Source organism: Globicephala melas, chromosome 6, assembly GCF_963455315.2.
Source record: "Globicephala melas chromosome 6, mGloMel1.2, whole genome shotgun sequence".
NCBI classification, from domain to species: Eukaryota; Metazoa; Chordata; class Mammalia; order Artiodactyla; family Delphinidae; genus Globicephala; species Globicephala melas.
This window is the reverse complement of record NC_083319.1, coordinates 51,260,737-51,288,660: the sequence shown is the minus strand read 5'-3', so window position 1 is coordinate 51,288,660 and position 27,924 is coordinate 51,260,737. Positions and strand designations below refer to the sequence as shown.

At 35.1% G+C, this 27,924-nt stretch overlaps 1 protein-coding gene across 3 annotated transcripts in view; it reads left to right on the top strand.

Moving 5' to 3' along the window:
• The window catches only part of LOC115863846 (zinc-regulated GTPase metalloprotein activator 1A), a 43,429-nt gene that overhangs the window by 14,390 nt on the left and 1,115 nt on the right, over nt 1-27,924 (top strand). The window contains exons 6-13 of one of the 3 annotated variants that reach the window (XM_030877057.2): nt 130-167; nt 5,736-5,782; nt 7,642-7,728; nt 10,673-10,717; nt 15,556-15,612; nt 18,427-18,478; nt 25,713-25,781; nt 25,884-25,949. In XM_030877057.2, the coding sequence (XP_030732917.1) occupies nt 130-167; nt 5,736-5,782; nt 7,642-7,728; nt 10,673-10,717; nt 15,556-15,612; nt 18,427-18,478; nt 25,713-25,781; nt 25,884-25,949 (461 nt within the window). The remainder of the gene's footprint in view (nt 1-129; nt 168-5,735; nt 5,783-7,641; nt 7,729-10,672; nt 10,718-15,555; nt 15,613-18,426; nt 18,479-25,712; nt 25,782-25,883; nt 25,950-27,924) is intronic. The other 2 variants (XM_030877058.2, XM_060300870.1) reach the window with 2 other exon arrangements.

Genomic DNA, 27,924 nt, shown 5'->3' with positions numbered 1-27,924 from the left:
GAATTGAATTAAATTGCTGTGCTGGCAAGAGAAAAAAACCAGTATTTTATTGAGTGACATTTGTGAACTGAAATAGACTAGTTTTAATTCTTAAATATAAAGATGATTAAAAGATTTATTCCTTTGTAGGTATCATAACTGTTGTGGATTCAAAATATGGATTAAATGTAAGTTGAAAGATTGCTTTGAGTTACTAATTGTTAAGAGCTGGTTATATGGGGATTGATTATATTAGTTTTTCTATGTTTGTGTCAGTTTGAAATATCCTTAACAAAGATATTTTTCTACTGTAAATATAAAAAAAAGTACTTTTTAAAGTGGCAGTAATATTATCAGAAACTGTGTGTCTTAAGCCAGTGAGTTACATTTTTAATTTAATATATCATATTTTGGAAGTTTAAAAAGCATGAAGAATAATAAAGCAAATACTTATGGTAAAAAAAAAAAAAGTTTTTTTTAAAGTATCCTGAACAATAGATGAAATTTGTGTGTGTCTTTTAATTATTATTTTGTGTTTCTAAGTTAAATGTTTATTTTCTGCTTCTCTGGCTTGATGTGATAAAAGTTTGAAGTGTAATATTTTGTAATAAGGGTAATACAGGATAAAGTTTGGGTATGTGTAACCCCTCACTAGGATTCAGCCCCAATGTTGATAAGTTTTTCTGTTTGATAGAGGAAATTGAGCTTGATAAAGCATATGAGAGCTTATTTTTCTTGTTAAACTGCTGTCAGACACAAGCTGCAGATGATTGAGTTTTTAAAAAATATATTGCTTTCCCATATTTTGAAGAAATCAGGATTTATGCCTAGGTTTAGGGAGGAGAAACTCTCCTTTAAAAGGCATCTTGCTGTGAATGTTTTGCGACTAGCAAGGTCCTGAAATGCATTTAAATGAATTTCAGTTCACAAAATGCACTTATTAGATTTTAAAATGCATGTTGCCGCATAAAGTAAAGTGGTGTTTCTCAACTTTCCAAGTGAAAAATTACTAGAGGCAGAAGAGAGTGAAATTATCCTCCATCTCCTGACCCAGTCTGGCGATATGAATAGTGCCCAAAGTAATCATTTCTTAGAAGTTTAAATTTAATGTTTAAAAATTCATGTCCATTTTGTATTCTCCCCGACAATATATCTGAATTTCTTAATTTGAACAAGTTTGTTTTTCTTCCAAACCTTTAATTAGTATGGCAAGCTTGTCAAATGGTTACCAATACCCCTTCATTGGCCCTTCAGTTCCCTCAGGGATAGAGCACCCTAATTTGAGAAGTTTGGGAGATGATTCCTTTTTAGATTTTTAAGTCAAAATTTATTAATAGTCTTAAGAACCAAAGAAAGACCCCAGATATTACAGTTTTTACTCAGAAATATTCCAGCTGTTCTGAAATCATGATATTTCTAGCAAAATGTTTACAGAGGAAGCAAAAAAAAAAAGTCAAATTCTTCACTCTGAATGTTTATTAACGGGCACGTTTGAATCCATCTCCTATATAGATTTATTGCCAAATTTGGGATATCTTCAGGATGGATAGTAGGATCGTTTTTTTTTGATAGACTTACAGTACCAGACCCAAAATCAAACTCTATGTATTTATGATTATGGGAATAATTTTATATGTATATTTGGATGTGGAAAGGAGTTAAATAGAATCTACCATGAGTGTGATAGAGGCCAAAAAAAACCCAAACCAACATTCTGAATAATGCAGACACAGCAAACGTTTAACCCCCTCCCACCTTGATAAAACATCTTAAATTATTAAATCAATATACCTACACAAAACTGACATACTGTCAGGATAATGGAAACTTTAGATTTTCTAAGTCAGGTGCCAAATAAATAACTTTTCCTTTATATAAAGGATTTGCCAACTTGTCTAATTCCTCTGGTTGCAAAGCTTGACCTCAGTAGCTGCTTGTGATTCAGAGAATTCTGAGGCAGTACAAGTAATGACACTTGGATAATGGGCAGCAATTTAAGGGTGTCATGCTTCACAGAGCCAGCCCATCAGAAGTAAAGCTGAGAAATGGTACCTTGTGGCCAGCCAGCCAAATTGAAACTGAAGTGGTAATTGATATCATGGGCTATCACTCTAATGGGATTGTCACCCATTGATCTGAAATATTCATTTTTTAATCATGGGCAAATAATTGGACAACTTCAAATGACAGCTCTCTATTCTCAGGACTTGACACCCAGGCTACTGACATTGTCCTTTTCAGTTCTACAAAAGTGACAGCATTTAATGCAATAGAATCAATGAATGAAGTTACACAGAAAAGGTCAAGTCAGAGGTTTCTTTTTGGTTCTTCTGTTATATTGCACAAGCTGTTGAAACAATTCAGTCAGAAAACAGTTTGGCTTGGAAAAGACAAGAAAATAAATAGACTGACATTATGCAATAATCTTTTCTTAAAAGCTAAAATAGTGTTAGATCTATAACCAATCCATTGGAAAGAAATAGCTGCTGCTGCTTTTTTTTTAAAATGTCACTGACATCTTTGACACTAGATTTCTTTCCACTTTGGTCAACAACAGTGTTTCTTTCTTTCTTTCTTCCTTTCTTTCTTTCTTTCTTCCTTTCTTTCTTTCTTTCTTTCTTTCTTTCTTTCTTTTCTTTCTTTTCTTTCTTTTCTTTCTTTATCTTTCTTTCTTCCTTTCTTTCTTCCTTTCTTTCTTCCTTTCTTTCTTTCCAGCTTGTTTCTGTTTCTGCAGAAAAGCCCTTAATGAAGTTGTGTCATACGATGGTGTTATTTCAAAGGATTCCTTTCTTTCTTATGCTGTGCTAAGTTAGAGGGTGGAACCTTAAGCTTTTTGATACGTTGGATTAATTAGTACCAAAATTTTTCTGGTCTTTTTCTTGATGTATAAGCAAAAGCCACAGTCTCTAAGCAGAGATGAGGAATCCGTTGGGGATACACGCATATACCCACACACACGCACACACACACACACGCACTATTTTGAAAAAAATTTTGCAAAAATTTTTCCTTCATTGCCTGTACAGGTAAAATAGAATGTCACAATTTCCATTTTTTCACTTTGTAAATGGGAGTCATCTGACTTAATGACTAATGGTGTATAATGTGCTACTGGAGAATGTCCTTTTGAATAGCAGACATTGGTTTTAGTCTTTTTGCAAAGTTTGATTTGGGAAGGTAAGAAGTTGCATAAGGGAAATGGGCTGATAGCCAGAGAAAATAAATGTTAGTGTGCATTTATTATTTGTTTATGTTTGTATAGCCTTCATATGTGCATAGAACCAGGGACATTTATCTCTTCTGCTTTTTTATATGTTTATTACATATCATATTCTTAATAGAGTTGTACCTATTGGCAGGTTTTTATTATGGGGACTTTTAACGTGTTTTTATATTTGATACTTCTTGACTTCCTAGAGGTCATGAAATGTTAGTCCATCCCCGTTAGCTTTGAGTGAAAATTTCTAATCTTCTGGAGATTAGATTAGATGCATTAAAAACATGAGTTACTTTGTGAAATATTAATACTATTTTATTAGTTACATTTAGGTATGGATATTCAAAAACAAATCTCTAATTTTCTTACCATATCTTTTTATACACCTCCAGCTCACAGCCAAAAAGTCCCAAATTCATATATAAATAAATCTTCCAAAAGGTCAAAAATACAATATTTTGCAAATATTTCAAAAATTTAAAAGAACTTCCATATTGTAGGATCATTCAGAGACAGATACCTTGCTAAAAATACATCTTTACTAAACAGATTTACTGCTGAAAAGAAAGGGAGTTGTTGCTGCACATTATGTAGAACTTTTCAGATAACAACATCCATGTATCTATGTCAACAAATAGGAGGTGTTAACTAGAATTCATTCAATAAGTATTTGTTGAACCTGGGTGCCAGGTACTATTCCTGGGATGGTAATAGCCCTTATTCTCTAGAGGATGTAATGAAAGGATTTGTTATAGCCTCAGGCCAACAGTAATTAGCAAAAATAGTAAACTTGGTCTTTTGATAAGAAACAATTTTTAATACAATATTCTTCAAGTTCTGTGATTTCCATAATTTCAGAGTGGGTCTGCAGTTGAATTTATAAGGTTGTACCTAAAGTGGAGATCAGTACATCATTACTCTAGTTTTAGTTTAGGCTAGCTTCCCCAAAAATAAAATTTGGCAAACTTTTAGAAGAAAAAAGGTTTTCTCTATGGATTTTACCAAGACTATTAAATAAAATGATTACCAACTTGCTCTTAGGTCCCAAACTATCCAAATACCTTAATGATCTACCTCTTCATGAATTGTAAAACTGATTTGATGAAATAATTTTGAATATAGCTTTTAGGTAATCTTTATACATATACTTTTATGCAGTTATTAACATTTGTGTAACGCTGTTTGCAAGACTGATTTTATATGACATAAAAAGCTCTCAGGGCTTCCCTGGTGGCGCAGTGGTTGAGAGTCCGCCTGCCGATGCAGGGGACACGGGTTCATGCCCTGGTCCGGGAAGATCCCACATGCCGCAGAGCGGCGGGGCCCCTGAGCCATGGCTGCTGAGCCTGCGTGTCTGGAGCCTGTGCTCCGCAATGGGAGAGGCCACAACAGTGAGAGACCCATGTACTGCAAAAAAAAAAAAAAAAAAAAAAAAAAAAAAGCTTTCACAAAGATTTAAAAATTATATTCATTTTCCTTCTGTTGAGGCCATTTTCATTTTTGAAAAATCACCCTGTGGTAAGGTATCCCATGATGGTGACAGTGTTAGATTTAGCTTCTTTTTTATAAATTGAGAATAGCCATTTCCCATAATCGTTATGAAGGCTGAATGAGATAATGTTTGTAAAAGGATTTAATAATTTGTGGAGTTCAATTCAAATACAAAAAGTATTATATAATCAAATTGCCTCTGACATCAGTAGGCAGCTTTTTATTGTGACAGGAAACATCTATTGAGGGTTAAGGTAATGAAGGTGGAACATTTTTCAGAGAAGAACCTTATGACACTGGTGACTTTAGGGATATAAATAAGATTATGGAAAAATAATAACTACTTCCAGAGAGATCAAAATGACCTCGTGGGCTTCTAAGCCAACATCAAAGTAGTTTTTGGCACTAGCTTGACTCTGGCAGGGTGCAAACTAAACAGTTGCCCAGAGAGGCCAAATCATTCAAGTGTGGGTTTCAAAATGATAACCTGCTTTATGCTGGGTATAGGGCTGTGTCCTTCCCACAGCTAATTTGTTTCTAGGGAATTGGAAGGGCCCAGTATGAGTTCATAGTGTGTTTGGTTCTGCGGTGGGGGCTGGGGGGTGGGGTAGGATGGAGGAAAGTCTAGTAGACTTTTTAAAAGTACAATTTCAGTGGTTATCTCTTTTTTTTAAATAAGTAATAATGAATATTTAGAACAAAGACAGTTTTGTAAAAAGTAAATTGCCTAGAATCTGAACTATAATGTGCTGTGTTTTTATGACATTATTTAAATCTGGAGGGTTTTCCATTTACGAAAAAAAAGAGGTCAGGGGACAAAGTTTAAGCCCTCACACCTCACAGGTTCACTGTAGGGAAAAAATTACAAATGAGGAGGAAAATGCGTTCAGATAGAAAAGTTAGTCCTGAATTTGGGTATTCAGTAATAGAACTTGTTGAAGTTTTTATTAGAGGCAAGCAAGGAGTCCCTAAAGTAAAATCCTTTGTGTTGACATTAGGTTATGTGTTACACCACAATAACTTTTGTTCAAACTTTGTTTTTATTTAGCATTTTGCAGAAGAAAAACCTGATGGCCTTATCAATGAAGCTTCTAGGTATTCATTTATTTAAAGTATATATTGATTACTGGCTAAATGGAAAAAGAAAATGATTGATATGAAAAACAAAACAAGCTGAGAAACATAAAAACATAGTCAAGGAAGATCTTTTCTCTATTTAAAACTATATTATAGCATAAAGTGAGTGCTGAGCACAGGAGTTTTTTGTGAGGAACTTGGAAGATGTTCACGTTTAAAAATATTTTCTTGTTCTCATACAATTTCTTTGGGATTGAAAATGATTATTAAAAAAGAGTTGAGGGCTTCCCTGGTGACGCAGTGGTTGAGAGTCTGCCTGCCGATGCAGGGGATGCAGGTTCGTGCCCCGGTCCGGGCCACAGCAGTGAGAGGCCCACGTACCGCAAAAAAAAAAAAAAAAAAGAGTTGATTCACTTCCTGTCTTTTTTAACAGTAATTCAGTTGATTCAACTGTTCACTGTTACTCAGAGCAACAGAGGAATAAATATGGAAATAGTTGCAATTTGGCATTTAGAACATTTTTTGTTTAAATACCTGTATGTTCCTAATTGGGTTCTCTTTAGACTTATGAATATTTAAATTGGTTTGCCTACCCTAAGCATATTCTTGCTAATGGAAAAAGAGTTTTGGGATAGACAACAGTCACTAAATACGCTCTTGGGTTTAAAAGGGAGGTCTCCCTCCACTCCAAGATTTGCTACAGATGATCTTGACATAAATAATAGACTGCAGGGAGGTGACTGATTCCCTATCATTTTAGAATATGGTACTCTGTTTTGTAATCCTGCCTGAACACTTCATTTGTTATTTAGCTATGATTCACATTAGACTGAACTTAAATACTTTTGTAACTTTTTCCTTATTAAAATATGTTTGTTACAGAAAATATAAGCCAAATAGAAAAGAGCAAAATATTATAAAAGCCAAAAAAAAGTTAAATATAGGAGCCCTCCAATTTGAAGATTGCAACTGTCTGTATTTTGAGATGTGCACATTCAATCTTTATTCTTATGAAATTTACTTGAATAAAAATGGGATTGTGATGTACATACTGTTGAAACCCACTTTTCAGTGAACTGAAGTTGATTTATTTTTGAGAATTTGGTTGTTCTTTGAAATAATTAGCTATACCTTCAGGTAGCATAAAACCAGTATTGGGAACAAATAGTCTAGTGATTAAACTTTCCTGAAGAATTGAGGAAATTTTAAAGAATCCTCAGCTTTACTACTCCTGTTAATAGAAAATAGAGTTTCTAATTATAGTAAGCTATTTTGTTATCCAGCATCGTGTCAACTGGATTCTTTAACTTGAATTTCTGTAGTTTATCTGTTTTACAGAGAAAATAAATATTCGTAGTGATGAAGATAATTGTTCAAGATCCAAGTGTAGTTTTTTTAAAAGAACTGTTCAATGTAGAATTAATGTTAAGTGAACTTGTTCTTTGTATTTCTTTGAAAATTATGGTAATTATTACGTGGAATATTTTAATAAGTAGAGTGTCTTTGTTCGTACCACGTTGGATATCGGAATTTTATGCATTTTTTTACAAAGAAAATCATGAGTTGAAAATCATCCTAATTGTAAACTATCCTTGATAGTAAACTTTTTGAGGCTTATCTTTGTAGTTTCAGAGTAGCAAGTAAGAGAACTTAGTAAATATTTTTTGAATGAATAATTTGAAATCTGAGTTTACATAGTGATGAATATAATTCATCCTTACTAGTTGAAGGATGATAAATAGTTTAGGAGTAAATTAAATCATTACATAGAGTACTATATCCTTCTTAGCTGCTAATTGATCTGGAGGAGGTGTTTCTTATTTATTTTTAATTTCTTAACATTTCTCTTGACATCTGTTATTTGTTTGCTACTTTAGGCAAGTTGCTTTGGCGGATATCATCATCCTCAATAAAACAGACTTGGTTTCAGAAGAGGATTTAAACAAATTAAGAACAACTGTTAGGTACAAAATTAGAAATGTTTGTTAAGTACCTACAAATTCAAAATGTGCTGTATGGAATATTTTTACCATGACTGTTGCCCTGTAGAAATTTAAGGTTCAAGGTTGACTTGCTTCAAGTATCATTAGGGAATCACATATTTTGTTGTTGCCTAATTGGCTGTTATGTAAACAGTGATATATAAAATTGTTCCCCATTGCTTACAGAATATACAGTTGAACCTTGAACAACACAGGGTTTGAACTGCCCAGGTCGACTTATACGTGCATTTTTTTCCAATAAACATAGTATCCGTGTTTTTATTGTACAGATCTTTAAGTTAACTAAGTATGGGGAAAAGTTTGTGTTCAATTAGAGATCATAATATGTGGAATTAAAAGAACTAGGGTTTGAGTCCTGATTCTGTTCAAACCCTTTCAGCTTCTTGCCCTTGGGTAAGTCATTTATCAATTCCTTTGTTTTTGAGGCAGAGATAGCAGTATGAGGATTTTCGATGGTGAGGGGGCTTGGTGCCTCTAACCCCTAAGTTGTTCCATGGTCAACTACAGTTCAAAGTTCATGACTGATATTCAGGGTCTTCTGACTCCCTCCTCATTTTCCTGTCTTGTCTTTGACTCCTTCCCTACATGAAGTGCCCTAACTTTACCCAGGACGGTTTACTTATTTTCTCATGGAGGTATCTTACCAAATCCTTTCTTTACTCTTAAGGTATTCTCAACTCCCACTCTGTCAGTCCTTGAATTCCTTCTTTTTCTCTGTTTTTCTTTTATTTTTTTAAGCTATTTTAGCCATTCTCTGGAACTTATCCCTTCCTCCCACCTCTTTCTCCCTCCTTCCTGCGAAGTCTTCCCTGTCTCAGGTGGTTTCACTTTTCCCTGAACCCTCATTGACTTTGGTCTTCCTTAACTGTCATCTAACCATGCCTGTTTTCCAGCTAGCTTTAATGTCTTCAGTGTCCGTGGCCAAGGCTGATCAACATAGGACAATATGAATGGTACTCAGATATGTGTTAAAAGATCCAACAGTCATTTGGACTTTTCAAATGAGGTTAGAGTTCAGGGACTTTTAATTATTTTGTAAGACCTAAACTGATAAAAGCCATATACAGAGAAACGTTTGATAGCTTTTATTATTGGTCATCTTCAGTGCATACAATCTGCTGACATCAGATTTTGAGTTTGTCAGTGCCAGTTCATATAATATATGTTATGAATTGAATCAGTAAAGGTAAAGCTCATTAGGACTTTGGCTACAGTGGTTAATGATTCCAGAAGAAAGAATTCATATTTTTCTTCTTATTTGGCTTATTTTAGTAGTAATATCCTCTTAGATTTTACTATAAAAAGCTGTAAGAATGTCTCCATGTGGAGGGTAGGTAGTGCTGTGTAGTATTGAGTGTTTAAAATCATGGACTTTGGAATCTGCGTTTGGTTTGAGGCATTGTTGGTAAGCTTCACACAGTGCCTGATACATAGTAAGTGCTCTGTTAGCTGTTATTATCATTATTAGATTGTAGATTTTTTTCTTAGTTTACATAGTAATTTCCATTACAGTGAATAAAAAAATGAAAGAAATAGAAAGATGGTTGATATTTTTGAAAAGTCTAGAAAGATGAAAGTGGTGAATGGAGATTATTTCTTTTACCCCTTTTGACACTGGTCTCCTAAATTTTGTTTCTCTTTTCAAAATCCTATGCATCATTGTGATTGTAGAACAGGGAACATAATCTATATCAAACGGGGAACATAATCTATGTCACAAACATTTTTGGCATAAAAAGAGAAATTGTTACTACTGGGCATTTCTATCCCCATACTGACTATGTAAGCTGGATCTCTAACACGAGCAGTATTGACATTAGCCAGCTTGTTGCCAGCCTGTACTGTATAGCAATACCAGAAAAGAATTTGACAAAGCACTTTGATAAATTACAGACCCTTTGGGCTTTTTACCCTCCATTGTACCTCAGACTTGCGACTTACTCAGAATTAGATTTGAAGAGTTGGAAGAAGATAAACATGTTTGAGAGGAAATAGCCTTCAGGTTATAGAGTATATTCAAAAGAGAAGATTAAGAGTTTTGTGAATTAATAGAGAGACTTGCTTCAGAATCATTGGGAAGCCTTACCCATGAGAACAAGCTTGAACAAATAGCACATATCTTCATCAAGTAACCCTAAAGGCAATGGAACTGATGATATAAATAGATGAGGTGTACAGTTTACTGCAAAGGATTTAGTAAGTATTTTTGGCGCCATACAAAAGGGAGCCGTATTTCATTATCTTTGTATCAGAAAGGGGAGGCCTGGCAGAGTAGGTAGAGATCCTAGCTAGAGAACTGAAGAGGTATTCTATTAAAAAACTGGATGTGGGGCTTCCCTGGTGTCGCAGTTGTTGAGAGTCCGCCTGCCGATGCAGGGGACACGGGTTAGTGCCCTGGTCCGGGAAGATCCCACATGCCGTGGAGCGGCTGGGCCCGTGCGCCATGGCCGCTGAGCCTGCGCATCCGGAGCCTGTGCTCCGCAACGGGAGAGGCCACAACAGTGAGAGGCCCGCGTACCACAGAAACAAAACAAAACAAAACAAAACAAAACTGCATGTATGGCTGAATACTGAGGACAGGCTGGGGTCAAAGCCACTCGTAACTAGGTTTTTATATCTAGTGTGTGTATAGCCATTTCCACAGTGTGTGGAAGCCCCTAATCTTTCAGTTGTGCAGTAGATTTTTGCATATCATGTTTTAATGCATAAGTGGAATGTACCTGATTTATGATTAGAAGGAAAAACTAAACTATGAAAAATGAAAGTTTGTTTTTTATTGTTTATTGTTCTCTAGCTTTAGGATATATTTGTATATGCTTACTTCATGTTTTAGAAATAATGTGATAGAATGGTTTTTTAAAAAGTTAACATTTTTTTACTTTCCTCATTTTTATATTTATTTCAGATCAACAAATGGACTGGGAAAAATTTTAGAAACACAAAAATCAAGGTAATTTTAAAAGCTGTTACTAATATTAACAATAAATAATTTTAGTTAATAAATATTAAGTAATCGATAACTATGTTTGCTTCTAATATAAGGAAGATACATGTGCATTTAAAAAAAATTAGGCGCAAAAGGTTGTTTTGAATGCTCTTTATAAATTAGTTTGGCATATTTAGTTAATATATTGTAACTGAGGTCTTGTAACTAAGACCTCAGAGCCATGATTACACTGTAACTGTGCTTTTGCTTTAATGAGGAAGAAAACATAGGATTTTGAACCACTCAAGGAAGTAATTAATATAGAAATCTGAAAAAGTATACTATTAGGAATCTTATCTTAATTTGAGATATTTAGATGGCTTTTTAATATTTTAAAAACTTTCTGAGTGTTTAATAGTTGCAAAAATAATGTCATGTAAAAATACATGGAACCTTTACATTTAAGTTCCTGATGCATTCTTTTTAAATATTTTGATTTTGATTTCCTATAGGTTCTTCTCTCTTTTTAATTTTGTTCGTACAGATGTGCCTTACTTTATAAAACAGATGTGTTCTTAAAACATCTGTAAAATGAATTTCTGTAGATTGAACTCTATTTGGCATTCAGTGCTATCATGATTTCAGAAAATTTCTGTGCAGAAGTATTTTTATTAACCTTATTTTTTAGCAAGAATGGCTTAGCAGCTGATAGACCCAGCAACATGCAGCTAGAAGCTCTGAGGCTCACAGCTGGCAGTCTAGTGCCACCCAATTCTCAATTCAGAGATTCTGTCCTCGGAAGTACAGCAAAGGCCTTAGTTGAGTGGCTTGTCTTGCCATGGTAGAGATTAGAGGTGCTGACAGACTACCGTAATGTTAGGCAGTAACAGCAGCAGCTGCTTATATGCATGTGAACAGCTGGGGAATTAATTTGGCATGCATTCTCAGAAGCCACTCTGCTGGTAGAGGTAGCAGAAGAATGCCTTAGTGTTAAGTCCTCTACAAGCATATACCACATGTGCTCCCTTCATTTCAAATTCCAGTGTAGAAGGTCTGTGATAACCTAACTCATACCATGAGCCTTTCCTTGGTATCTGTCTTCTTCCTGTTGCGTTACCATTTTCTTTCTTCTTAAATTTTCTGCTTTTTACAAAATGACACAAAGACAACCACATAATGCTTAATTAAGTTTTTAAAAATCATACCCATAAATAGCTGTGGTTTTGTTGTAATAGCATTTGTTCAGTTTGTATTTACAAATATTGTAAATCAGTTTTTTTTGCCAGTACATCTGAGAATCTAGGAGCTTTCTTAAATAAAGAAAAAATTTTAATTTTCTTTCTTAAAAAAATTTTAATCTCTTAAGCATCTTATGTTTGGCAAATGCTTACAATAGTAAAATGACAGTCATAAAACTGCTATAAACGTGTAGAAAAGGCTTACCTTGAGTATTTAAGTTAAGAAATAAGAATGGCATAGTATGGTCTCATTGGTGAGACTTAAGTTGATTTTGAGGCAAATGGAAGTTCTGATGGACTTCAGGAGTGGAAGATTAGAAGAAGTGCCATTCTTATCTTTTCCAGACTTTTTTAAATCTTGGAGATTAAGTGGACTGGATAGAGGAAAACCAAAGTCCAGTTGATCAATAATAAGTTAATCAATTCAACAGTTTACTGATCATTCTACTAGTTGCTAGGCATTTCATGGAATGTTGAGGATTTAAGCAATGTATAAGGTAAAAACTCTGCCTTTAAAATTACTCATTTGGGAGAGGCAAGAAAACAAGCAAAAATCAATATATTAAATATTATCAATATAACAGTAACATTAATTGCACAGGATCCTATAAGATCAGGAAGACAGAGGAACAACTATTCAACTCTTCTTGATGAAGAGTCAGAATATTTTGACGGGTAAGGTTATCATTGACTTGAATCTTGAAGAATGAATAGGAGTTTTCCAGATGGACAAGAGTAGCAGTGGCTTTCTTGACATAAGGAAGATTTTGTATTCCAGAACCTGTGAATATTTTAGAATGGCTGGAACACATTGTGTTATATTGTGGAGAGAAAAAGAGGTATGACTGTGGAGATGGAGAAATTACCACAAAGGGTCTTGAACACCATGACACGTGGTTTGGATTTTCTCCTGTAGGCAGCAAGGAATTAATGAAGGATTTTAAAAGCAGTATGAGGGCTTCCCTGGTGGCGCAGTGGTTGAGAGTCCGCCTGCCGATGCAGGGGACACGGGTTCGTGCCCTGGTCCGGGAAGATCCCACATGCCGCAGAGCGGCTGGGCCCTTGAGCCATGGCCGCTGAGCCTGCACGTCCGGAGCCTGTGCTCCGCAACGGGAGAGGCCACAACAGTGAGGCCCGCGTACCAGAAAGAAAGAAAAAAAAAAAGCAGTATGACTCTTGGGAGGTGGATTGAATGTGGTGCTATTCTCCAAGTTAGGAAATACAGGAAGGAGGGGCAACTTTGGGGCAGGGTAGTGATAGCAGTGGGTTTGGTAAAGGGGATTAGTTCCGTTTTGTAAACATTGAGTTTGAGATGCCACTAGGGAGGGCATTTGGAAATTTAGCTCTACAGTTCAAGACTTACTATTGGATGGTATCAACAACTCGTAGGTCTGGTGGCCCGTTTCTGAGACTCACTGAACTTTGAAAAGACAACTGTATCTCTGGAGTAGTAGCTGAACTCCCCTCCCCTGAGACAGCCAGAGCCCTCTTCCTTTTTCATTCTCCTGCCTTGGTCTTAAGCGACTTAAAGCAGTCTTTAGACATACGGATAATTGAAAGCTCCTCATAGAGAAAAGATTAGATACTCCTGGCATGGATAGTTCAAGAAATTAGGAGAAAAGATGAGCTTTGGAACTTCTTTCCTTCCCCTCTTTGCTTCATTCTCCCATTCAGTTTTTACATGATGGTAATAGTCTATTTATTTTTTCTGTGTTAATGTTTTGGAAAAGATCTGATGTTTTTATCTCTGAAGGGGGAAGTTAAATAAAATTTGATGCCATGAAAATTAGTTTTCTAGTTATATGCCTTGGATGAGTGAAGGAATTTATTTTTGATGGTGGCACTAAAGTCCATGGCAATTTTCATCTGGAACCTTAGACTTTTTCCTCTTTTATTCTCTACTGAGAATCTGGTGAGATACAGTGAGAGACTTTGATATTTTATTATTCTCTGTAGAATTTAACCTGTATAGGTCTTTTGTTGATCCTGTCTGTTTTGAAAATATCAAAAGAATCTGGGTGCAGAGCAGAATTATTTCTAAATCTATGATATGTATTCTCAAGGACACTGTTGCAGTGCAAACTGTAGTGTATTTAGAAACTTGTGTTTCAAACTGACTTTTGGTATTCACACAGTTGACCTGAATTTTGATATTTACACAATTAGCGTGTGTAAACTTTTTAAACTTTAAGCTATTTCCTAAGTTAAAGGTGATAAACTTGGTGGAAAAGTTCATCCACTTGGCACCTGTCAGTATAAATATTTGCTCAACTGTGATGGTGTGAAAGGAAATAGGTTTAATGTTAAGGCTTTGGTCTCTTAATGTAAATTGATATTCAAAAATTTCTTCATGGAACATTTACTTCTTTGCTTGATTATTTTCCTAATTCTGTTCATCTAGAATGTCCAGAATTTGAACTGTTACAGTCTGTTAATATAGAACTCTGGAGTATTCTTCTTTTAATAAGATGGGAATTTGTCTGCCTTGTGCCAGGAGAGGTGTTCACAATCTAACAGTATCGTTGCCACAAGTATGAATATATGGCAGCCTGTTGAGAATGAACAAAGCAGACACAGCTGGTCAGCCCTAAGTTAAAGGGGATGGCTTTTACATGTTTTTGTATTTGAAAAAGTTTTGAATTTGCAAAGTTTTGTTTTCCTTGTGAGAGAATTTAATAAATGTTTGGCAAATCCCTGGAGTATGATTTTGAGACTTAATTATAGTTGTCATTTTCTTCAAACATTCCTTCATTATAGCTTTGATTATGGAGAAATCACTGTCCTTTACTGTTTCATAGGCTGACGTAAAATTTGGAACTCAAATCACTAGTCTTTATAAATTTACTTTTATGTATTTAAACCAAACCTAATGCTAATTGTGATATAATCTCTTCTGATTTTTAATCTCTGCTTTCCTAATAAATTAGGCTTAATTACCACCAAATAATTATAATAGAAATAGTGTTTATTCAGACAGAGCACTAACTGGGAAGTTTCAGTCTATATGCAACCCCATCTGAAGGAAATAAAATCAAACCACATTCTTTAGATGTAGATAAGGGTCCTAGAGTGAATATTTATACATTGATTGTTTGACTCCTCATATTCTTATGATACTACCTGTTGTATCATGAAAGCAGGGAGGTGGAGTAAAAAAAATACAGAAATTCCAATGTACCTATACTACTGTGTTATTTCCATTTGTTCAATTTCCCTCATTTCATCTTTTGAGTAATAAACTGCTACTTTTGAAAATTTTCAGTTCTTTAACTGATTTTTTTTTTTGGTTATAAAAATATAGTTTGAAAAGCTCAAATTTTCAGGATTGAAAAGATAATTGAAGGTAAAAACAAACCAAAAAAACCACTACAATTTATTGAAGCAATAACCAAGTAATTTTCTGCCTTGGTCTTAAACCATTTATTCAATTTTTAAAATTTTATAAATTCCATAAAAATTTTTTTACAACAGCTTTTTGTTCCTTGCCTGTCATTTTATTTTTCCCAAAATAGTATATACTGATTAACATTTATGTCTGCATTTCTAGCAGAATAGAGATTTTTTTTTGATTAATTGAATATACTTTACAGAAATTAACACTTCAAATGGTTTTCTTTCTTATAGAGTTGATCTCTCAAGTATATTAGATCTTCATGCCTTTGACAGTCTCTCTGGAATAAGGTATGTTTCCTGTATTTTGGTCACTTTTATTATAATGTACTTTTTATTTCACAGTTATAGGAGTTACAGGAATGATTTACACAGATGCACATTTGATTTATGCTTCCTGTCATTTCTTTGGCATACACGACCATTCCTAATGATTACATTCTTGAAAGTTTTGCTAAATGTATGTTTGGAAATCACGTGTATTCTCCTACAGAAATTATAGTGTAAATGGTAGTTAACTTTAGAAACTTATTGTTAATATTTCTTTACCAACCACTATGTGTAATTCTTTCCATGAGAAAATGTATGAAATACATAGAAAATTTTAGTTCGGTGTGTTCCCACAGATACTCCCTTTCCCGTAGTGGTGGATCAGTTTCCTGCCTCTTTCCCCAGAGAGAATCCTTTTGATAGGGAAAGAAGAACAAATGGTTTTTCCCTGGACATCGATATCTTTTTTTAATCATCCTTACCCATTTTTAAGTGTACAGTTCAGTAGTGTTAAGTATATTCACATTGTTTGCAGTGGATCTACAGAACTTTCTCATCTTGCAAAACTGAAACCCTATACCAATCAGATCACAACTCCTGGTGTTCCCCTCCCTGCAGCCCCTGGGAACCACCATCCTGTTATCTGTTTCTAAGAATTTGACTACTTTAGGTACCTCAAATAAGTGAAATCATACATTATTGGTCTTAATCATGACTGGCTTATTTCACATAGTTCTCAAGTTTCATCCATTTTGTAGCATGTGACAACATTGTCTTTTTAAAGGCTAAATAATATTCCATTTTATGTATATACCATTTTTTCTTTATCCATTTATTCATTGATGGACATTTAGGTTGCTTCTTCCTCTTGGCTATTGTGAATAATTCTGCTATGAACATGGGTTGGGTGTGCAAATCTCTCTTCAAGATCCTGCTTTAAATTCTTCTGGATATATGCCCAGAAGTGAGATTGCTGGATCATATGGTAATTCTGTTTTTAATATTTTGAGGAATCACCATATTGTTTTCCATAGCAGCTGCACCATTTTACATTCCCACAAACAGTGCACAAGTGTTCCAGTTTTTCCACATCCTTGCCATTTTCTGTTGTTTTTGGTAGTAGCTGTCCCAATGGATGTGAGGTGATAGCTCACTGTGGTTTTGATTTGCATTTCTCTAACAATTAGATATTGTGCATCTTTTCATTTACTTGTTGGCCATTTGTATATTATCTTTGGAGAAATGTTTGTTCAAGTACTTTCCCCATATTTTAGTTGGATTATTTGGTTTTTTTTTTGTTGTTGTGGCTGAATTGTAGGTGTTCTTAAATAATCTAGGTATTAACCCCTCATCAGATACATGATTTGCAAATATGTTCTCCCATTTCCTCTGAAGTAAGATGCGTCATAACACCCTTATGTGAAAGGTAACCTCTCTCCACCCAGAGGAAAAGAGCATCCTATCTCTGAAGACAAAGGGAGACGCGAGGAATCTGAAGGCATAGGCCTCTCTGAGTTTCCCCTAGTTTACTACACTTGGCTCATCCTCTGTCCTGTCATATCTTTCTGTGGCTTTTCACTCTTCATCAAACCTAGCACAAAAACACTCAGGTTTAACCATTTCTTCAGGTCTTCATTTCCCTATGAAGGTTCCTTTGTCAAATAAAACCTTTATTAAATAAATGTATATGCTTTTCTGTTGTTAATCTTCGTCAGTCTAATTTTCAGACCCAGCCAGGGACTCAAGAGGTAGAGGAAAACTTTTTCCTTCCCTGTGGAAGTTGTAGGCAGTCACTGTCCAACATTAAATATTGAACACAGGGAAAGAACATAGAATTTTTCAAACTTTTTCTAAGGTCATTTCATTCCACACTTAGTGCGTTAGTGACACTTAAAGAAGCAGCTGTTTAAGGTGAAGCCTTGTTCTGGATAACGCCTCTGCATAACTTTTCTTTGTGCTTAGATGCTCAACAAGAGAATCCTTTCCTGAGCAACCAGCTGGGAAGGATTTAATTTGACACTTTCCCTATTAAGACCCCCCAAGGAGACTCATTCCCTCCAACAGTTCCTACAAGCCTTTTCTCTTTCCTAAACTTGCTGTTACTAATTTACCCCTCACTGTTCTTCAAGGCAAAACATCTGCAAGGTTTTAAGTCCTTTTCCTCCTCCCGACCTACCCCCATCAGGCTCTAAAGGTATGCTGCAGTTGTTATAGTTATAATCTATGGCATATTGATCTTTTGCTTTTTCCATATCAGAACAATGCATTTTTAGGATTCTGACCTTTTGTTTTCTCTCAACTACTGGTAACTGACTGTATAGAAGGCTTACATTTACGGATACTGTTTTTTTTTTTTTTTTTTTTTAAGTAGGTATATTCAAGGGAAAACATTGATAAAGGAAAAATTTACCCTTCTAATTTTCTTTAGGTTCAGCATTATTTTCATCTGAGGAAGCATGTGGAGAGTTGATGAAATTTTGAGCAATTGTAAAATGCTTATGTATATTTTCCTAGGCCTGTATTAGATCTTTTGGAAATAAAAAAGAAATTTATTTAACATATTTAACCACACCAAATAGTGTTGCTAAAGGTTAGTTTTTATCTCTATTATGTGTATATATATGTATGTAAATGTATATACATTTTTAAGAAAAGTTTTTAAACAGTCTGCCAGTGTTTGTCTATTAGAATATGTAAACAGCATGTAAAATTAGAGCTGTGTAATAGATTCAGTTGTGGAAAGTCTCTCCCTTGTTTAGCTTTGTATCTCTCAGTAATACATAAGGTTAAATCAGACGTGTATTGAGCTCTGAATTTATAATCAGTTATTCTTAGTTTGCAGAGAAAACTTCAGAGTGTGCCAACAACACAACCTCACCTTGATCAGGTAAAAAAATCTTTAAAAAATGTTTTTAAAGTATCTCTTTAACTAAATTGTTCTGTTTAGGATTGTTTTAATAGAATTCTTTTTTATAAAGCATTTTTGAACTATTTTGACAGTTTTCAGAATTTAAATGCTTTTGAGGTCATCTAATCTAGTTTCTTAATACGTAATAGGAGTTCATCAAACCAGAGTTATTTAGAATCTTAGAAAATCATGCTTTTTAGCTTCTCCATTCCACAGGTCAGTCAACATATTTTGATTAGTTCTTCTGAAGGGAATTACTATATAAAAGCAGCCTGGGGGTTCTTTATGCAGCCTATTTTTAACTATATTTAACTAACTGATTAAGGAAAAGTCTAGTACGGGCATCCGTGGCTAATTTAAATAAAAATTGACTTTGATTTCACCTTCAGGTAGCACTGTAAATTTGAACTCCTTAAGGTGTTTTTCATGCTCTAAAACTATAATTCCTGAGGTAGATATTGCAGATGCTGGGAACAAAGAAAGTATATTTTCACTGTAACCATCTTTCTTTCAAGCAAGTTGTGGATGGTGGAGCTTAAGTGTAACTTTTTTTTTTTAACATCTTTGTTGGAGTATAATTGCTTTACAATAGTGTGTTAGTTTCTGCTTTATAACAAAGTGAATCAGTTATACATATGTTCCCATATCTCTTCCCTCTTGCGTCTCCCTCCCTCCCACACTCCCTATCCCACCCCTCTAGGTGGTCACAAACCACCTAGCTGATCTCCCTGTGCTATGCAGCTCCTTCCCACTAGCTATCTGTTTTACGTTTGGTAGTGTATATATGTCCATGCCACTCTCTCACTTTGTCACAGCTTACCCTTCCCTCTCCCCATATCCTCAAGTCCATGCTCTAGTAGGTCTGTGTCTTTATTCCCGTCTTACCCCTAGGTTCTTCACAACCCAGCAATCCCACTACTGGGCATATACCCTGAGAAAACCATAATTCAAAAAGAGTCATGTACCAAAATGTTCATTGCAGCTCTATTTACAATAGCCAGGACATGGAAGCAACCTAAGTGTCCATCAACAGATGAATGGATAAAGAAGTTGTGGCACATATATACAGTGGAATATTACTCAGCCATAAAAAGAAACGAAATTGAGTTATTTGTAGTGAGGTGGATGGACCTAGAGTCTGTCATACAGAGTGAAGTAAGTCAGAAAGAGGAAAACAGGGCTTCCCTGGTGGCGCAGTGGTTGAGAGTCCGCCTGCCGATGCAGGGGACACGGGTTCGTGCCCCGGTCCGGGAATATCCCACATGCTGTGGAGCGGCTAGTCCCGTGAGCCATGGCCGCTGAGCCTGTCCGTCCGGAGCCTGTGCTCCGCAATGGGAGAGGCCACAACAGTGAGAGGCCCGCGTACCGCAAAAAAAAAAGAAGAAAGAGGAAAACAAATACCGTATGCTAACACATATATATGGAATCGAAGGAAAAAAAAAAGGGTAACTTCTTAAAACGGTGAAAAAGGGGCATATGAGTGAGCAGTGTGCCTGGCATTCTCTCCTTTATCTTGAGACTGTTACTTATTTTTTGAGTCATTAATTGTAATAGGGCCAAGATAATAGCATACTTGCTCATTTGTCTTCATTTTGGCTCATATTTATGGAAACTATACTACCATGTTTGTGGCATTTTTCTCTGCAAAACTTTTAATAGAATATTCATCTTCATTTATCTATTTTATTGAAGTGTAATTGACCTACAGTGTTATTACAGAATAAGATATTACTAGTTTCAGGTATACAACGTAATGATTCAGTATTTTTATACATTACGAAATGATCACCATGTAAGTCTAGTTACCATCTGTCACCATACAAAGTTACTTCAGTATTATTGACTCTATTCCCTCTGCTGTACATTACATCCCTGTGACTTATTTATTTTACAGTTTGGAACTTTGTATCTCTTAGTCTCCTTCACCTGTTTTGCCTATTCCCCTGCCCCTTCCCTTTGGCAACTACCAGTTTGTTCTCTGTTATCTATGAGTCTGTTTCTGTTTTGCTATGTATGCTTGTTTGTTGTGCTTTTTAGTTTCTACATATAAGTGAAATCATAAGATATTTGTCTTTCTTTGTGTGATTTATTTTACTTAGCATAATACTTCTAGGCCCATCCATACTGTCACAAATGGCAAGATTTTAGTCTTTTTATGGCTGAGTAATAATCCATTGTGTGTATACATACACACACACACACACACACACACACAACACATATACCACATCTTCTTTATGCATTCATCAGTCGGTGAACACTTAGGTTGTTTCCATATCTTGGCTATTGTAAATACATAATGCTTCAATGAACATTGGGGGGCATATATATTTTCAATTTAGTGTTTTCATTTTCTTTGTATAAATACCCAGAAGTGGAATTGTTGGATTGTATGGTAGTCCTATTTTTAATTTTTTGAGGAAGCTTCATTATTGTTTTCCATAGTGGCAGTACCAATTTTCATTCCTACCAACAGTGCATGAGAGTTCCCTTTTCTCTACATCTCCACCAACACTTATTATTTGTTGTCTTTTTGAGAATAGCCATTTTGACAGGTGTGAGGTCATATCTCATTGTGGTTGATTTGCTTTTCCCTGATGCTTAGTGATATTGAGCATCTTTTCATGTGTCTGTTGGCCATCTGTATGTCTTGGAAAAATGTTCATATCTTCTGCCCATTTTTTAATCAGATTGTTTGGGTTTTTTGTGATACTGAATTGTGTTATTTCTTTGTATATTTTGGATATTAATCATGTATTAGACAAATCAGTTGCAAATATCTTCTCCCATTCAGTAGGTTGCCTTTTCATTTTACTGATGGTTTCATTTGCTGTGCAAAAGCTTTTTGGTTTGATGTAGTCACAGTAGTTTATTTTTGCTTTAGTTGCTCTTATCTGAGGAAACAGATCCAAGAAAATATTGCTAAGACCTATGTCAAAGAGTGTAGTGCTTCTGTTTTCTTCTAGGAGTTTTTTGGTTTCAGTTCTTACATTTAAGTCTTTAATCCATTTCAAGTTTATTTTTTATACGGTTTAAGAAAGTGGTCTAGTTTCATTCTTTTCCATGTAGCTGTCCTGTTTTCCTAGTACCATTTACTGAAGAGACTGTCTTTTCCTCATTGTATATTCTTGCCTCCTTTGTCATAGATTAATTGACCATATGAGTGTGGGTTTATTTCTGGGCTCTGTATCTTATTTCAATGATCTGTGTGTCTGTTTATGTGCCAGTACCATACTGTTTAGATTTCTATAGCTTTATAATATAGTTTGAAATCAAGGCATGTGATACCTCCCTCTTTGTTTTTTCTCAAGATTGCTTTGGCTTTTTGGGTCTTTTCTGGTTCTATACAAATTTTAGGATCATTTGTTCTAGTTTTGTAAAAAAAATGCCAAGGGTATTTTGATAGGGATTGCATTGAATCTGTAGATTGCTTTGGGTGGTATGGACATTTTAACAATATTAATTCTTCTAATCTGTGAGCACAGTATATCTTACTTATCTTTCAAATGAGTGAATGAGAAGTTACAAGTCCCTAGAGGTAGAATTTTTAGAAAAATTCTTTATGATACTCAGTATTAGTCATAAAGAAGAAGTTGAAGCACATCACATTCTTCTAGGTGAAGGACATCATACTAGGAGTCATAGGAGTAGAAGATGAAGAATATGTAGTATTTACCTTCAAGAACCTTTATCATGGCCATTATCTATACCCACAGTATCTTGAATGTACCCCTGTCGTGGCATTTATAATGTCTTGTAGTTTGGGTTGAAGTGCTTTTCCCTTATGGTAGTCTATAAATTCCTAAATATATACATTCCTTATTGCTTAGCACAGGATGTGGTATATGGTGGGTGCTCAGTGAAGAATGAAAAGCTGTGATTCTCAAATGGGGATGTAGGTCAGAATCACTTGTAGGCTTTTAAAAAATATTGGACATTCAGTGGTCCCCATCTCTCACATCTCCAGGAGTAGACCTTGGGTATGTGCAAATTAATGTGTATGTATATTTTTAACATTTTATTATGGAAATTTTCAAAGATATACAAAAGTAGAGAGAATATTAAAATGAATCAATCCCCTGTGCAGATGACCCAGTTGCAATGGCTTTTAACATTTTGCCGATTTTATTTTATCCATCTTCCTAACATTTCTTTTGCTGGAGTGTTTTAAAAAAATTTTTAATGGAAAATTTCAAGCATAAATAAAAGTGGAATAGTATAATGAACCTGCAAATACCCATCACCTTTGCTGGTATGTATTAAAGCAAATCCCAGACATTAAGTTATTTTACCAGTAAATAGGGCATGTCTATTTTTTTAAAAAAAGCTCTGCAGGAGATTCTGATGCACTTTCCTGCTTTAGATATATAAACATAGGGCAGAGTATAATATAATATTGCAGATCAAGGACTATGGGTTTCAGAAGCATGAACAGTCTCATTTGGTTTAGTGGATCTGAAGCTTCATGAAAGATAGTTTTTTCATTTTTCTTTTTTTTTTAACATAAAGCATACAGGGTTTTAGAGTACAAGTCAATGTATCTTTACTTACATTTGTGCCTATATAGCTGTCCATATGTACACATGAACACATATCTCTGTAATTCTCACTCAGATCAAGATAAAGATTTCCAAAACTGTTAAGAGAGTTCCCTTGTGTCCCTTCCCAGTGGTAACCCTTCTTCTTCCAAAGATGTAACTGCTATTCTGATTTATACACTAAAAAGTAGCCTTAAACTAGGAGGTTTTTTGTTTTTTGTGTTTTTTTAGACTGGAAGAAATAAGGGAAAGAGCAATCCAGATCTTTAAAAGTGGGAAAGTGACAGTGCTCTAGAAGAGCAGTGTTCTAGTGCAGAAGTCCTGGTGAATGCTTGGTATTGGAATCCTGACCTAAGGTATTAGGCTTTGATTTGCCAGACAAAGAGAACTCATGCTCTGCTATTGGACAGTGTCCGGTGAGCTGGATTGGAGTGTGGAGTCAGGAGACCAAGCAGGAAGATATTGCAGAAGTCCAGATACCCTGTGATTAGGGCCTGATCCATGCTGGTTACAGTGAGAATGGAAATGGTATAAAACGAGCACAGGTAGGCTTGCATGAATAGCCTAAGTAACTGATGGTGAGCAGTAAGGAGAGAGAGAAGTGGTGGGAAACAAGCCTAGATAGACAAGAGGAACCTAGAAATAGGGAAATTTAGAAGGTAAACTGATTTGGATGAAAACACCAAATATTTAGCTATGTACCTGATGGCAGGATATCACAGCAGAGGTGATACAGGGAAAGAGGAGCAGAGGAGTGGAGTGTGGTGACAGAGGTTTTGTGTTCAAGCATGTTAGTGGGCTTAGTTTTCCAGATGAAAAAATATATAGAAATTATTGCATATTAGGTATTGTTTGTAAAAGAGTAGAAAACTGAGGGAAATAACCTGGTAGGTTAAAGAAAAAACACACCAAACTACAAAAATTTGGGAGTTATTCCTAAATTTTATTTTAGGGGCAGTACCTTATTTTGCTTCAGTTTTCTGAATTATTGCCTCAGGTTTCTGCTTCTTTCTGTGTCTGGGGAAAGGAGAGTTAATTTTAGGTTCAAAATAAACATTTTTTAGGTTCAAAAAGAAGTCTGAAATGGGTAATACCTAGGACATATTATGTATGTCATTACAGTTTTATCACTGAGTGATGTTTAATGCATTTCTCTATTTTTCATGGTTTTCTTGGCCATCCTGATAAAGAGGACCTGGGTTTGGAAGGTGGTACGGTAGATGAGAAAACCCAGGTGGAATTCTATGTATACTTATTAGTAGAGCCAGTTGTGAACTATGCATTGTGACCCTTATCTTCTGCACTGGGCATTTATGGGTTTCGTCTTCTTTAGGGTTTGTCTAATATGAGAAGAGTTTATTGGTACAGAAAAACATCTAGTTCTAAAAGTATCTCTCCCTCCTTGAGCCCCAGGATGCATTGTCTTAATTTTTAAAACCATTTTTAAAATTTCACATTGCAGTTAATTGTACCCCTTAGAGATATTGTCATATCTCTAACTTGCCAAAAGCAAAAATCATTCTTGATACAAAATTCTTTAAGCTAAGAATAAGACAATATTGAGTCCTATAATGAGACATTCCCAACGTTAAAAGCCAAGTTATCCAACTTGAATAAAATACATTTTAAGCATTTTTGAAAGTTGAATTACTACTGTCTTTTGAAACTGACAAATTATGTTTCATTTGGCAACCTTTTGCTGTATATTTTGATATGCTATATGACTTGCTATACATTTTGGTATGGAGTTTTAAGTATTATTTGTTAAGATATGTGGTTCTGGACAGTTATGCAAAGCTGTGCATTAGTGTGTTCGTCCTGCCTGTTTTAAAGCTTGGTTTCAGCATGTTATTATCCAAGGTGGTGTTTGTGCTTTTATTGTGTTATGCTTAGCCCTTGTGTATTTTTATCATTAATTTTGAAATTTTGGGTTACTGTGGCAAACGGAGGTTTGGATTTTAATTATGTGCTCAGCTAGAGGAAATCTTAAGCTTCTGATTCCTTAGAGTGGACAGTGAGAGGTTTATCAAGCTCAGGAGGAAAAATAAATCTCAGAGTTAACATTCTATAAATGTTGATGTCAACCTTCTAAAACCAAAGATGACATTATATTATCATTCTCATCTCTAGGAACTCTTCTTCCCTTGGTACGTGTTTGGTCAGAGAGAAACTGAATCTTTTAACTTATATTTATTTTTCCCAGAAAATGTTTGCATTTTGTAGTTTATTTTTTCTAAGCCTCATCTTCCCCAATTTATGAAATGGAAATAGTTCTCTTTAATCCACAGGATTGCTGTCATGAGTAAATGAAAAGATGAAATAAAGTGACCCAGGCAAAAGTACCTCGTCCAGTACATAGTTGATACGCTCTCTATATTACCCTCTCTCTTAGCGCTGAGACTCTTGTAAAGAATGAATTAAACAATGAGTATCCTTTCATAAGAGTTTCTCTGTGTAAATACTAAGCCATTGACTAACTCTGCAGAATATAGAACATGGAGTTGCTGATACCAAAAATCAGCAAATATAGTGAAAAAGATATACCTAATATAGTTGTTAAGGCAACACAGATGCCCATGAATGTTTCCTTACTTTTCATCTTAAAACTTGTGATTTAAAAAAATATTTTGACATTACTATAAAAAAATCATTATTGACTATCTCCTGATTTACAGAGTATTATTACAGTCACATTCGAAGTACCAGGAAATGCAAAGGAAGAAAGTCTAAATGTCTATATTCAGGTGAATGCAATTTTAACTGATTAATGATTTATCAGTTGTTTTGCTATGTAGTTGTTGCTATGAGCAGTGGTTGATCTTATTAAAATATGTCACTTGATACAGAATCTTCTGTGGGAAAAGAATGTGAGAAACAGGGATGACGACTGCATGGAGGTCATACGACTAAAGGTGCAGTACATAGCTTACAGCTTTATACTTTTGGACAAAGTCCCTTTCTTTGCTGTTACACAAAACCATATTTAGTCTTAAACATAAGGACTAGTTTTAGTCCAAATAACCTTTGTCTGTTTTTCCTTATTTCCATTTCTGAAAAGAAGCTTTGGAAGTCATTGCATAAAGCATGATTTATTTGCACAGCTTCATTGAGTGTTGCAGCTAAAACAACCTGTGTGCTTTGAAACGTTACCCCCTGCTCTCTACTGCCAGGTGCTCAGAGCGGTTATCTAGCTAATGAGCTTGACTTGTTAAAACTCTCCTCCCCTTGGCACACAGCTTGGTTAGTCAGAGAAAACGGAAAGTTTTCTTGTGTTGATTTTTCTAAGAGAGCTTCATTAACAGAGGAGTAATATTAGAAATCTTGCCGCAGCTGAACCTTATGTTTCTTGATGAATTTAGCAGACACTAAACATTTGTTATACTGTGAGACAGTGTTACAGAGGACTAGAAGAATTCTTGCTCTGTTTGGAAATCCCTTCATATTACTTGATATTTGGGTATTATGTTACAAAAGGTGTTTTTTCCAGGGAGCAGTGGGTTCTAGGCTGTGTGCTTAATGAATCAACAGTCATTTGAGTGTCTACTCCTGTGTTTCCAGAAGTGTGCATAAGGTTTTATTATTACTGTTTATTATCATTACTGTTAGTAGCTAGATTCTCTGGCTAGCAGCCGACTTCCTAGGGCCACTAGAGTGACCGGGAAACTATTTTGGTTTAGATTTCCTCACTCCCTGTGCTGGTTCCACCTGGGATTGGTGCTGCAGAGCAGCACAGCTGATTCTATTCCCCAGTCGTTCCCCCGCAGAGGAACTAAGCCAGATCCTGCTGCTTCTTTATGACTGTGTCCCCATCTACATTCTGTGATCCTAATTGGAAGATCATATTTCATTCTGTAACTGCTTTTATCCCCTAGTACTGAATGGGGGGTGGTTACCTAAAAAAGCAACCATTTGGGCGTTTATACTAATGCAGCAACGAGACCTCTGTATAGAGTTCAGTGGCTCATCTTGCACCATCCCAGTCTGGATTTTGTCCTTCGTGTATGACAGTTGTTCTGCAGCTGTCCTCCTTGGTTCTTCTTTTGGCCTTCCTCTCATCACAGCAACGCTGGGACATCTGAGGCACCACAGCCTTTCCCTTCATAGACCTCCTTCTCTTTGCTGTTACAAAGTATTATACTAGTCTGAAAATAATCAACATGTTTAAACTGTTAACTCTAATAACAGCTGACAACTTCAAAGTCTTTATACAAGTATAAAATTGATGCTTAGGTAATTCTCTCCATGGAGTTTGTTGTTACATATTAAAACTCAGATTTGAAAAGCAGAAAACAAAACTCTGCACAAGAAAAGAAAACTGGAAGAACATGTACCCCAAATACATGAATACATCAAAAATTATGTGGTGGGAATGACAGTGGTTTGTCTCTTACTATTTTTCAATATATATATTATTTTTATAATAAATATGTATAACAAACATTATTTCAGAGAAATTATTTCATCCCCTAGGCCAGTTCATCAGATAATTTGTTCCTCATTTCTGCAAAGCAATGTTAAATGAATTTTATTCAGATAAATATAATAGTTTTTCTTTACCTTTATTTCATCATTATCTACTCCATTTATTACAACCCATTCAAAAACAGATTATCACCAAAATCCTTTAACTTCTCAAATTTTCCCACTAAAACTGTGAAACAAGTATAAAATCCTTAAAAGTAGAATAATTGGTAGAATTTGAGATATAACATGTTTTATCATTTGGTTGTTTCAGTTTTCATTGTGGTAACACTGAATAAACATCCTAATTACATATATTAATTTTAGCATTAGAAATGGGGATTGTTTTTTAAAAAAATGTGTGCAGAAGCCTTTTTTAAAAATTGGAGGATTTAGGAAACACTTTAATGCACAAATAACTGGAAT